We start from the raw sequence: 14,429 nt of genomic DNA, 5'->3' as shown, positions 1-14,429 counted from the left end.
TTTAAACATAAAGCAATTAAGAAAGCTAGAAATTTCTTTTTGTGATTTAATTCTTATTGTTGCTTTGGAAGTTTCTTTTCATGCAATTAGTTATCAAAAAATTATTTTAGTTACATATTGACACATCGTATCGTTTGATGGTTCACTTAAAGTGCATCATGGTCAAAACAAAGAGTGATGACAATTAGATACCACTAGTTGTGTTGAGCAATGCTTCCCTTGGTGTTAAGTTTATAGTTTTGTGTTGTTATGTGCTAATTATTTTGTGTTGTTACATATATGCACACATTTCATCAGATGAAGAGTATCTATTTTTGTAATCCTATTATGTAAGTGTGTGTAAATTTTTTTGGCAACCCTACCTGCTCTCGAAAAAAGAAGCAATAGTAGCACATCGTATTTATTTATTTGCCTTGTTCATATCAACAATTACATCTTCTAATTTATTAGAGAACATTAAAGTATAAGGAGAATTATTGTTTAATCCTCGAAAAATTATCATGAACTTCCCAGCTATGATTGTATGCATCTGAATACAATTTCCATGCAACAAGACATCATGCCATCTCTGATTCCTGAAAATTGGAAAGGATCACATTAGTTGGCAATGTGGGTAGCCATGATTTCCACTTGAAAAGCTCATCGAATTGAACAATAATAAATTAATTTTTCTTGAATGTGAGTCCATCCCAATGAATGGATTGCAAAATTAGCACTTACCTTGTCACAAACCATTTTAAGTAATGTATGATTAGAGACTATTTGCATTTCTGCCAACTTTAGTGATTATGAGCACCTAGATGTACTTCTTTATGTGCATAGCCATGAAGGAAATTGTGCTACATATTTGTGCTCGCCATTTAATCAAAAAATTTTGTGGCCATACTAGAGGGTATGGGCCTTCTTTTTAGCCCATCTAGAGGGGTGGCATTCTAATAAGATTGATGCAATTTATAGTGTTAGACCCTGTGGGCTCTCTCATGAGCCGATCACGAGAAAGAACTCCATTTTGTCTTCCTCAATTACACAACCCTATCCACACGGATGTATGAATTGCCAATTATAGACGTTGGAAGAGCCTCCGGACATGGTTGGTTGGGCAACGAGCGAGAATGTTCATGAAGGACGTGTGTGGAGAATGTTGGAACACATGTGGAGGCAATCAGTGAGAGTGAAGCCTATATGAAATGTGCATATTAGTGCTTTTTGTTGTTTAAACGGAGCAATTGGACACCATGGCGAAACTCTCTTTAGAGCTGGTGAAATTGATGATCGATAAAGATACCAGTGACACACCGATCGACCCAAACATATGTATGGTAAAACAATTCGCACTGTGTTTCACGTAAAATCTTCAGCCCGTAAATCGCGCCGCTTATCGTGCATGCGCCCATTGCAGGGATCCGTCCCGTCCTTCCTTACGCTACCATCAGCTATGCAAGTGAAGTGAAGCGTATCACCGTTGCTAAGGCTGGGAGCGACCCCTTTCCAGCTTCATCGGGTAGCTCGTGGGGATCGGATTACGCTCTCTGGAAGTCGAATGAACTTCAAGGTGTAGAGAGTCGAATTCATAACATGTCTGCTGCTGTTGTTGGGCAGAGTCGAATTCATCAAATTGTCGTCACAACATCAGCGCGCGCAAAGTGATCAATTCTAATGCTGCGCAGACGCGACGGAATTTACGTGGAAACAAAAGATCTCCTTCGACAATGAAATGGAAGCTAAAACCATAACCATCAAAGTCTATAACTTCCAATTCCATGTTCTTCAAGGCGACATCTTCATGGGGTCCGTCTCGTGAGTCCGTCACTCTCCTCAATTGTTTGTTCCGAACGATGAACGGGCGTATAACAACGAATCTCTGATTTCTAAAGCTTCTTTTTTGTAACGCATAAGAGCCTACACATATGGTCGCGCTGGAAGGTCTTGCAATGAGAACCTTATGGATGCCTGGAAATTCCTGATGTTCTTCTTTATCCATCCTACTGTAAGGTGTTTCCTTCGCTTTCTTTTTGGACCCTCAGCTTCTACGATGTATCATGACTTTTTGTTTGCTCCAAATTGCAGAATTCCCGTATCAGCGGCATTTCAAGGAGGTACCAAATTCTTCAACCTCTCCCGTGACGACAACTCCATCACGGGAAAGGTGGAAGTCATGCTTTCCTTTTCCTTTGAGCTGAGGTAATACAACTCTCCTTCGAATATTTCATTTACATGGATATAGCGGTTAAATGCTTGGTCTTCTGTTCGATCATAAGGTTCAGCCTATTTAAACACATTTTTTACAGCGTGGATCTGTTCGCATTGCTGACATTCCTAGTCAAGTATGCGGTATTTCAATGCCCGACTTTCAACGACACATATGTAGATCACTCTAGATATTTCCTCTATATCGTGGGACGCTTGGACTATTGTGCTGTCGGAATGTCACATTACCACAATGAATTGACTTTGTTGCTATGCTCAGACCAAAGTTTGATCGATGTCAATATTATAGATTTGCAAAAATCGTTCGCCCGTTGAGTAGCTTTGCTTCTTCGTTTTAACATGGGAAGTAGAACAGGATATGTTATATACAGTCGTGAAAAGCAAAGTTCATATCGCTACTGTATGATTGACATGCTTTTCAGATTTGCAGCCTAAGCTACTTGCTCCATTTCTTATGCTCTTGTATGCAGCTTTAAGAGTAGGTAGAGTGGGCGGGCAGAGGTTGCTATGCGGATGGGTAGGCAGGAAGTAGAGCTGGCCATGCTGCTGCTTCAGGGCAGACAAGATGTCAGTTGGCCGACCGTAATCAAGGTGGGAATTTGGGTATTTGACCTGACATGAGCTAAGGTAGTGCGCTTAGGTTTGTCAATTCCCAGTCAGATTGATCCAGTTTGTTCCGAGTGCTCAGTTTTGTCAATTCCCAATCAGATTGATGCTTTCAGACTGGTCTGTAGCTAGCGTGGCTTACATTTGGCCTGATTTTATAGTTTAATGATTAATCCCTAATTATCATCAGATCTGCGTCAACATACAACGAAAGCCTGAAGCCAATATCCTTCTTCACTACCGCGCATGTATGCCATCATGGAGACGGGTCAGGTTACTCTTGTATATATATATATATACAAGAGTAACCATATATATACAAGAGTAACCTGACCCGTCTCCATGATGGCATAAAACTTTTCAAGATCTAAGTGCATACCCTGTGCACTGATTATGTATCTCAAATTCTAGATTTCTAGTAGCCCAAATTCACTTTTCTTTGCTTAAGGTAGAGCTAATTGTCACACAAAACGTGAAGAGCGTTCATCACATCTTTTAGATGTTTTTTAGATAGTTGCCGAAAAGATTAAATTGTCATCCAAGAACATAAAGAGCCACAAATCTATATATTTTGCAAAGATCCTCACATCATCTTGTTGCAGGTGATAAATAACACAACTTGGAAAATATTGCAATGACTAGTTAGATCATAATTATATTAGTCATCGAGAAGAAAGACGATCCTCTACCCATTTGATATATTCCATAAGCCCATATTTATAACATGTATGCTTTTATCAAAACTATACTTTTATATTAATATAAAATCTTGGCAAAATATTATCAAGGTAATTTTTTTAGTTTCATGATATTGAGAAAACATAGAAGATTTTATATGTTTTCTTTTGAATTTATAAGCAAAACATGTAAACCCTAGTGAAAATTATAAAAGTTTGGCATAAAAGTTTCAAACCTTGGTGAATGTTTCGAAGTTGTATTTTTATTGGGGCATATATACTTTCGATGCCAATATAAAATGTTCACTTCTTAACGAAACTAACAAGAAAAGTTCATCCATAGTTTATATTTCATATTAACTAAGGCTTTGGACTTAATAGTATATTTCTTTGACTAGGATTTAAGGAGGATTGATTTAAGGGTCTTTCAATGTCCTACCTGAGAACTCATCATGGCAGGATTATTGGTGGATACAAGAGAGTATATTTGTTGTCGATAAGGCCAAAGTGTCCTTTTGTGGCTTTTGATTTTTATCTTTGCTCTTGAGGCATTAGATACTTGCTGATGGTACGTTAAGGTCGTAGTTTTGTGAGCTCAGTCGTCTCTTAGAGCGAGGTATTCTTATGACAATGATCAAGTAGATGGTCCAAAGTTTAGCCCAAAAGGGTTTGCTTTGCATTAGAGATTTCTTTTTTAGTGTCAGCATTGCTATGGACCCTCTATCTTTTATTTGCTAGATGGAGCTCCCTTTTCTACTCAAGTCAAAACACCTTTTTTGGGTGTATGGATCTAGATTTGGGAAGATTCTTGCTAGGTCTCCATCGTTAGAATATGACAACCAAGTATTGTAACAAGATCAACAATAGAATTATATTGTTGTATAACAAGGAGTTGTAAACATCTTCCATCTACTACACCCCCATCCTCCCTACCTGGTTCATCCTAGTTGCAAACCTGCTACAAGCAACCATGGGCTAGTTGCCCAGCTAAACCACCCTCTAGGACTGCTACTATAGGCCACCACGGGGCCAAATCTAGTTCGAGTCTAGTCCTTGCTCACAGACCTTCTCCATGCCATCAAGGACCAATTCCATTGAACAATGCGCCTATGTTTTGAATCCCCCTCTAGATCTATTCAGTCGGGTGCCCTTGACATAGACCTGTATTTGCTTCAGCTCCTTCACAACATTGCCATGGGCCTAGTCCAAGACTTGAGATCTTTCACAGACAATGCATGAGCGTGGTCACTGTTTCTTTTCTTGATTCTCTTGGTCAAATTTTTGCCTCAGCAAAGCACCCTACATTACAATTGTTAGATGGTTTTCTAGAGTCATTTTTACTCAAATCTCTACTCAGTCTCTTGAGGTCGACAAGTCAACATCAGAGTAGCAAAAACAAATATCTAGGGTAGATCATGGAGGAGTTCAAGAAGCATAATAAAAATTATATGGATGTCCATTCTGCTAATGGGGTGACTCCCCCCCCCCGGTGTGAAATATGCCTTTAAACTATAGCATTTTTGCCTCTTATAATGTAAAACAAGAAAGTTTCATGTTACACCACTTGGAAAGGTTTTTTGGAAAGTGGTTTGAAGGATCCGTCGTGGTACTTGAGGACCATGTATTAATAATTTTATTGATGCTTAGGAAGAGTGAAAACCAAATTGTGAAGATCATTGTGCCCTTCTCGCTTCCATAATCTCAGCAAAGGTAATTTTAGCAATTATATGCCCTTCTTACCTCCATAGTGTCAACAAAAAAAAAGGGGAATTTTTGCAAAGGAGAAATTTGAGAAAGCAAATATCATGGAAAAAGGGACAAGGTTGAGAAGCCCAAGAAAAAATAGAAGGACAAAAAATCAACTCAAAATCAAGGACATGAATAAACGGAGCAATTGTAGTGGGCTACATATTGCTGGCACAATGACATAGAAGACAGCTTCATCCTTAGCCTCAGCTTCCATGTCAGCATCACCAACACACATTGTACCATTATTGGATGGGGAAGTATCACCATCTTCATCGAGGATAGCAACACCACCATTGATTTCAAAGTCGACACAGCTTTGACATGCCCTTCCAAATCAACCACCTCCACACCACTCTACATTTTCTCACAATACACAATGTTTATGTCACCTCTACCCCTCATGTAGCCAGCTTTTCCCTCTACCATAGGAAATTGCCCAACCTACCTTTAAAATGTATTCTCATTACTCTCAATCTCATGCCATTACCTTTAAAATGTCTTCTCATTACTTTCAATCTCATGCCACTATGTCCACTCCCCCATCACTCCAACAACCCTTTATCACTCAACTCGTATACCTGTATCCATCACTCTAGGCACACATGATCCCACTCAAGGCTTGGGAGTAGCTCCTCATTGAGGTCCACCACATATGTGCCAAACAGGACTCCACCTCATTCACAATCTTGGTCAAGAGATATCACAGAGCTTCGTAGGGAGGTGGAAACAATAGCAATAGTTGTAGTGGGCCCGTGGTAGAGGGATGTATATCCACCATACATTTGGCTATTGTAGGCCTAAATCATGAGATTTAGGGAGCCTAGCGGGTAGGGTGAGACCCTAATCGAGAGTAGCCTCTCATCATCAGGTTCAGGGATACTCATGCTTGCCTTGCAATACTATGCAAATAATTAGCCCTATAGGATCAAACAGAGATATTCAAGAATGAGGACCTCACATGCCTTTATGATCTTTTATGATTATGGTTATTATCTATATCATCATGGTTATTGATGCCCACTTTGAGGCTCCATCCTTTCAACTAATTTTATCAAGTTCTTTGAGCCTAAAACCCTTCGGTCTTTCTAAGACTTCTAATAAAATTTCTTTCCTTCCTTGTTTTGGTGGATGATCACCACAGTGTGCCTCAAATGACTCTCATGAAAGAATGATGAATGAGTATAAGACCAAGGGGTCCTAGTTATAGGGACTTGGATAGCCAATTTGAGACAAGTGGACTATTGGACTAAATTAGGTCCATGTCCACACTAGCCTACCCATAACCCGGGGTTCACTATATGTAAATCCTCTATATCAAGTGCATATGTAAATCCTCTATATCATGTGCATTCAAGACTTAATTTAAAATTCCCTCATCTATGAATTTTTCACAAATAAAAACACACCGTTTTTCTATTCAATCTGCGAATACCCCCTTTATATGGTACCCTTCTGTATGTAAAAAATGTGTAAAAATACATTTTAAAAAATCCCTTATTTTGAACCCACGTGCTATACTTACATATTTGTGAGTGACCCCCTGAGATAACCCCAAAAGCAATTTTCCACAATTCAAGCAAATATCCTAGAAATGATGCATCATCGACGGTATCCCCAAGGGAACACTCAACATGGCAATGCCCATCAACACATCTGAGCACACATATTCCAACACCCCCCTTGATAAGACCGACTCCATGTCCTCAAAAAATCTTCTTTCATACCTCTATCAACTTGTCCTCTCAATAATCATCGAAATGCTTGATCAAACACACTTTGAAACTTTGTAGAAGGAACAAATCATGTGAGCAATAACATGCTCAAGTCCAAAAGCACGCTTTTGTCAATGCAAGCTCTAACATCAAGCTATCCACATACCACAAGCCTCCAAGGTCATGATAAAGTTTAAACAAATCTCGTCCTTGACTTTCACAAGGAGAAACACCTGATGATCAATCTTGGGAGCTAGTCATGATGATTCCAAAAGCATCTTTGCCTCTTGTCTTCTCACCTCCAGGAATGCACTCCCACTTACTGATAAAGAAACAAATATGGACTTGTCAACATGTGTAGATCTATGCTTGGGACATCATAAGTTCACCTCTTGATCTCAGTACCCATAGATATTGTCTCCAAAAACACCCCAAATAACCATGATCCAACATGTTCATAAACATTGGGAGAGACCCTTCCCCCTTGGTCTATGAAAAAAGGGAGCAATGCTAAATCAATATACCTCATCATATAGTTTGACATTCAAAATCCATGCTGCTCCCTTGTATAATCTAGAATATGCTCATGATCATAGTCAAATGCAGTTGCACACTATTCTATCATATCCATTTGCCATGGACATTGTTTGAGCCACTTTGGCATTTTTATACCCTTTTTCCACTCATTCATTTTAGGAGATGAGATCATCTCCTAAATCCTACTAAATCATATCATTTCCTAAGAAGAAATCAATGATTTAGCACACATTAAGAAGAAATCAATGATTTAGCACACAGATGGATGATCATTGTGAGGAAGAGGACAATAGGTTTATGATCTTGGGCTGTGCTTGGATAGAAGAGCTTGGCTATTGAGATCCATAATTTAGTGAGTCTTCTCGAACATTTTCTAACGATCAAAATGGTGAGGTTCGGGATAAACAAGGACTACCAAGCTTGGGACAACCACCTATCGGTATTTTCCTCTTTGCTCAACCAACAAGAGAAAAGGGATTCTTTGTGTGAAGCCCATGATCTTGTTGCAAATACTCCATATCATATTCTAACATGGTATCAAAGCACATGCTTTTTATTCAACTTACCACTATGAGGGAGTGTTTCTAGTGTTTCTAGTGGATATACACACGAGTGGTGCTAGCTTTCCATGATGCATTTGGAGGTCTTGGTGCAGGCAATGGCCTTGGATAGAAAAAATTCTTAGTAGCATCAACTGTACCATTTGCTTCTTGTTTGGTGGCAATGTTGATGGCCAACAATTCTTGATCTAGGGTGGTTTTCTGGCTATGAGGTGCACCAATGTTTTGGAGAGGCTTGAAGGCTGGGCCATCTGGTGGACCAAAATGGATGGTGGTAGGTTAGCAAGAGCTAAGGGTTGCGTGACACAATGCACATCACATATGCAGTAGAAGGGGTAGCACTTTTTAGCTAATAGGGAACCAGCACGATGTTACAGCATTATATCAATTGAATCATTGAGTAGAAAGAGTGCGTACACACATAGCCCATATGTTTTTTGACTATTCAAACGTGCAAACATAGAGCTTGTACTATTTAATCAAGTGATATATACAATGGGTTGTGTCTAGCAAGTGATTCTTATTAATCAACTATTTCCTTGAATGCTTTATTGAAAAATGTCCAAGCTCTCAATGTTTTCAGTCACATGCTTTATCTCGACTTCTTGAGTATGATGGTATATAATGTAGACTCATGAGTCGTGACTTGTTCTAGACATGTGTTGGAGAATCATCGAACAAATTAATAGTGCACACAGTATGCAGTCAACCCATTATCTTGGTCATTTCCAATGCCTCGAGGATTCATAGCCAAGCTCTACAACAAATCCATGCTTCACACCTCATACAACTTATCTTTCAATCATGTGACTATTGCCCAAGTTATTGTATTGACCCCTTTTAGAACTAGAGGAATGAAATCTACAAAGCAGACGTTTGCCTATGGTGGTGGTGGTTCTTCAATGTCATGTTCTCAGTGTGTTTCCAAGACTCAAGATTGAATACATTTTCATTAATCGTCAAGGAAATGGACCTTTACTACCTCACCAGTTGCAACCTATCAATCTTAGACCTCTAGGCTCAATCCTCTATTATAATGCAAATCTACCCTCCCCAATACTTGCCTCCAATGGCCAAATTAACCAAAAATCTTCACATAATTGCTCGATCAGTGGAAAATAAAAGATAGATGCATGCCAAATATAGACACAGTATGATACACAAGAGTAAATAGATCTAATACTATGGTGGGTGTGAGTATTATTCCTCTAGATAATAGCAAATTATCCGTTACCCATGATCACCAATCCTCTACATGGTGAAGTGTTACATAATGATCCACAACAAAGAATCCATCCCCATATACTTCCCAATTTAGGTTTCTTGTGTGATATTGCAACAACGCTAGGATTGGGAATGTAGTTGCAAATGCACTTGGCCAAAAAGACTTGATATCGGTTCAATACTCTTGAAATGGAGAAGGTGATCAAAGTGAACCGTTACCTCAATGAAGAGAGGAGTACTACACGTTTGAAAAGCATGGGATCAGTGATTGTAATAATCCAAGGAGGATCCAAGACAAAGAAGCCGTCTCCATATACTTCCCAATTCATACTTCTTGTGTGATACTAAAGCAACACTAGGATTATGAACGTAGTTGCAAACATACTTGGCCAAAAAGACCTCGTGTAGATTAAAGTACTCTTGGAATGGAGAAGATGATCAAATTGAAACATTACCTTAATGTAGATAGGAATTGAAAAGCACGGGATTAGCGACCATTCCATTAAGCTAAGCACCAGAAGAGAGTCCAAGGCATTTGAAGGAATGATCATTGCATAGACCTTCTTGTTCCCTAAAGCCACCACACAGAAATAAAAGGAGCCCATGATCTTATACAGAAAACAATCTATCAAAATCCATGAACGATGTAGGTTCACCCCAACTGAGACACATGGATGTACCTTCAATTTATTCTTTTCAAGAATAAAGAGTAGCCATCCAATGCTTGAAATATGTATACTAATGCTAGTCCCTATATGCCAATTGCAATGCAAATGTCAAGATTGCCATAGTCATGAGTTTGCAACTCAAAAGTCGTATGTCCTTGGTATGCAAATACCATGGTGACACGAATCAATGCTCCTCTATCCTCCATATGCCATGTATCTTCTTATTTTTTGGGGTATTGTGGGTAATTGATAAAAGAGACAAGCCTTTTATCTAAGGCTAAGAGCCAGCCGCATGGATGGCCATTTGGAAGAGCTGTTGGATATATGGAGGTCTAGATGGAAGTCCACATGTATTTGTGAATAGAGGAAAACTGGGCAAGTAGATTGTCTACTAACATCAGATTGTAAAGTAGATTGGGCAAGTAGATTTTCTACTAACATCGAATTGTGGAGTGGAGGCATGCTACAGAAATGAGAGGCCTCAAAACCCCCCTCCATTCTACCTTCGTGCCTCTATCATGAAAGTTTGGGGGTTTTAAGAAAGTTGTAAGCTCCTTTACATTTGAGCGTGCATGTTTTGGAAAGTGGTACTTCTCCTACTTTCTACCCATCTAAACTCTTCCTACAATTTGCCTCCATCTAATGTTGGCAGTGCAAAGCCTTTAGACAAGCTATCATTGGTGCAACATATTATATAGTAGTTGACCTCAAAACAGCCATGCATGTGGTCATGGAAACACCAGAATTATATTACTTAATAACAACCATTACAAATATCTTTTACATCTCTCCACCTAGCCTAAGGCTCACCCAAGCCCTTCAGTTGGTGGATAAGTACCATAGTATGCCTCAAACAACTCTCATGAGTGATTAATGAATGAGTACAAGACCAACGTGCCCTATTTATAGCGATTTGGATGGCCAATCCTAGAAAAATAGAGTAGGCGAATAATTTAGATCCATTTCTATGCTAACCCTAGAAGTAGTTCCGCACAAGTCAAGAAAATATGCTACACATCCGATCACACATATTCCAATAGTAGTAGATAGTAGCTTAGTGAAATAGTTCATTCTTGTTATGCTTGCAAAATCCCTGATGTTTTTCCATAATTGGTTGGCATGATTGGTTATGTCATTCTCCATAAAGAGATGAATGTGAGAATGTGATTCTGTAGTTGGAAGATGGAGCTCCTACTTTTGGTTAAGCTAAACAAAAATAGTTCTTGGACTTGAGATGGATTTAGAGGTGGAAAATTGTCAAATTCCCTTGGATTGTTAGGTTGTCTTTGATAGTAACTATCTGTTCTTGTGGTTTAGAGAATTTATAACATTTCATGTAGTTTTGTTGAGTTTATCTTTTTTTGTGGGATGTAGATAGCCCCCAAGATGTAATAGGTACATTTGCCCAAAGTTTTGGTTAAAATCATGATTTGGGCAGGGTATGATAGGGGATTTGTTATAAGGCTTACATGGAGAGTTGAAATTGGTTACTATTATTGCTTGCAAGGAGTGGTTAAAGGATTACAAAAGCAGTCACACCTTGACATTTCTAGGACCCTAGGAATATATGAAGAGGATTCTAAAAGTATAATTAGTGATCGCAAGTGCCAAAAAGAGTTTCTTAAATATGTTGCATAAATTTTAAGATGTGCAAATGCTTTCTCTCTTGGTAGGGTGACTAGATTCTTTGTTAGTATGCTCAATAGTGATATCTAGTTTTCCATTTCTACGATGGCAATGTTGTAGTTATATACCTTCATATAGTTGGTTGTTAAGGTGAGATAATTTTCTCTTCCTAAAGCTTTTGGATCATTATAACCACTTGCCATTGATTGTGAAACACATCTTTTTTAACTAAAGTATTATTAACTAATCTTTTGGATAATTATAGCTGCTACCATTGATTGTGAAACAAATCTTTAGCAACTAAATTAATGATACAAAGCAAACATTTGCATTTGATATTGCAATGCCATTTTTTATTTTGCAATCACTCTAGAGATTTTATTCGAGAGGACGACAACTGCAACTCAAATTTTGGGAATTTGGGGGGTTTGCTCATGGAGGAGGACAATCACAGCCCATTTAGCCGAGTTTGGAATGTCAATAGGCGCATCCAAAGGAAGCCTCCAGGCTCGTCTTTATTGTAAGCATAGCATTAAGAATTTGTAGGAGCTCATTTTTCTTTTTTCTTAATATATCTTACAATCTTGATATTATTGTTCCATTGCTTGGTTGATTCTTGACCCTTTGTGAGCTTTTTTCAGCTTTGTGTTTGCTAAGGTGGGAATTTGTGATTTTTTTTTTGTAAAAGCATTTTTCCTCTTTACATATGAGCATCAAAGTAATAGTTTTTTGAAATCACTCGAAAATGATGGAGAATGAAGAAGGGAATATTGGACCTACATTATTGCATCCTTTTCATGATTTCCACATGTACTTGGAAGGATGGTAAAGGGATTTGTGTCCATAGATGTTGCATTTCATTATTGGGTGTTGTATAAGGTGCCTTGGGTGGCATGAAGAAGGGAGCATTTGTATGAACATAAATTAAGAATGTAAAGGGAGAGAAAGGGGAGTGAATAGGAAGAAGGGGCATTGGTAGGTGTCAAAAAGAGAGAGAGAGAGAGAGAGAGAGAATTATATTAATGTCTTCGTGTGGCCTCATGGGCCTATAAGACAAAGTACAATCAACAAAATAGCTCATACAAGCCACTACGGGCTGAAGCAAAGGGCTCGTTAAGGCCCTTGCTGAGTGTAAGCTAAACTAGTAGTCTCAAAAGCTCATAGGCACACTCTCAGAGCTCTCAAGAGACTCCAATAGGCAATGCAAAAGCTCCAAGGACATATCCAAGAGTCATGGTATCTCTCCGATAAGAAGCAAAGATGTCGAGTTGTCTCCTATCTTGGTGGGTGTCTTGGTCTCTGGGACCTGTTTATCAAATGGGTAGCATCAAGGGTGACACCCCAAGTCGATCGGTCTCCTCTGAGTGAAGCAACAATGGGTTGAACCTCTATCGTGCATGTGCTCTGGTCCCCCTCTATTTCTCCCTATCCTGTGCTCCATGTCATCTCTCCCCACTGATCCAAACTGCCCTCATGTCGGCTATCTCCTCATTCTGTGACTACAATGTGTCCTAGAGCTAACTCAAAGGCATTAAAATTGGCTGGTTGGCCAAATGGTTGGCAGTTCTACAAGACTATGATTTTTCTTTCAAAATTGTAAAAGGGGGTTGTTCCAACTTGAAGAATGCTTTGATTGATTTAGAAGAGTGCCTCGATGTAACCCTTGTAGTGGCCATAGAAGTTGGGGATCCATGATATGGTGGAATCTATAGGTTTCTGACTGCTTTCTCCTTTCCTTTAGAAAGTACTAGCTATGAGAGAAAGAAGATCTACAGAGATAGTAGGCACTACACCCTCTTTGATGGGGTGTTGTACCATCAAGGCATGGGTCGGGCCATTGATGCAGATGAACTACCTAAGCTATTGAAGCATTATCATGATGGATTTTGTGGAGGCCACTATGCCAGTGACTATACAGCTAAGAAGATTTTACATGTTGGATACTATTGGCCGACCTTGTTCAAGGATGTCACTTTGTATTGCAAAACCTGTGAACAATGCCAATTCTTTGGTAGGAAGGATTTGCGTCCTGGGCAACATCACCCAATGATGTCCATCCATCCGTTTCAGAAGTGGGGAATAGATTTTGTCGGGCCCTTGCCCATGACTTCCCGCAAAAAGAAGTATCTTTTGGTAGCCACTCAGTATGTCACTAGTTTGTAAGGTAGAAATGCGATCTAGGATGGAGTGTTGTAGCCAAAAACTTGCCTTCCCCAATGTTCGCTAGTCACTAACACTGATCCATCTATCTTAGCTAGTGTATGGCCTATCATGAGTACGCATTAGTTCCCTATATCCATTGGGTCTCTTGGCACAATGATAGTGGTGCTCCAAGTAAAAGGAATCCATGACATACTGCATGATTAAACATTTGTGTTAGGATTAGAGCCAGGATCTCATGCCCATGCGCAAATTATTTCATCCTCAACCCCTCATGGTCCATGGCTTTCTAGTTGTGGACCCGATGTAATGCAGCCCGTACATTCTATGCTATGAACAAGGAGGACGTGGTTGGCCTAGGTAAGTAAGATAAGTCTGGTGGTGTCTGCATCGGGACATCATATAGTGAGGTCGCATATGTGTGTCAAACCCCTGTATCAATGATATGAATGGATGACTTACCCTGAGAGAAGAGCCCCATGCAAAGTTGGGATCTCCATCTCACAAAGACCTGATCAGAGAGAGAGAGAGAGAGAGAGTTATATTAAAGCATCTTCAAAAGGCCAAGATGGCCTATGAGACAAAAATGTTACAATGATATCCATAGTATACTTCATCATCAAAAGTACAAACTAAAGTTAAACTAGATTTAACCAAGTAAATATAGGAAATGAAACTTAAAGTCCTCAAAAAGCATGAAGG

At 39.2% G+C, this 14,429-nt stretch overlaps 1 protein-coding gene across 1 annotated transcript; it reads left to right on the top strand.

Moving 5' to 3' along the window:
* The first annotated feature begins 1,224 nt into the window (after positions 1–1,224).
* LOC147896108 (uncharacterized) lies at positions 1,225–12,326 on the top strand. The gene is made up of 6 exons (XM_087382219.1): positions 1,225–1,314; positions 1,400–1,552; positions 1,668–1,797; positions 2,068–2,181; positions 11,941–12,087; positions 12,209–12,326. The coding sequence occupies exons 1-6, from the start codon at positions 1,236–1,238 to the stop codon at positions 12,324–12,326; spliced, it is 741 nt and encodes a 246-aa protein (XP_087238345.1). The 5' UTR covers positions 1,225–1,235.
* The last annotated feature ends 2,103 nt before the right edge of the window (positions 12,327–14,429 follow it).

This window comes from Dipteris shenzhenensis, chromosome 12 (genome assembly GCF_047967505.1).
Source record: "Dipteris shenzhenensis isolate YYH24624 ecotype China chromosome 12, Dip_SZ_1.0, whole genome shotgun sequence".
NCBI lineage: Eukaryota > Viridiplantae > Streptophyta > Polypodiopsida > Gleicheniales > Dipteridaceae > Dipteris > Dipteris shenzhenensis.
Note: the sequence above shows the minus strand (reverse complement) of the source record. Positions and strands in the feature narration are given on the sequence as shown.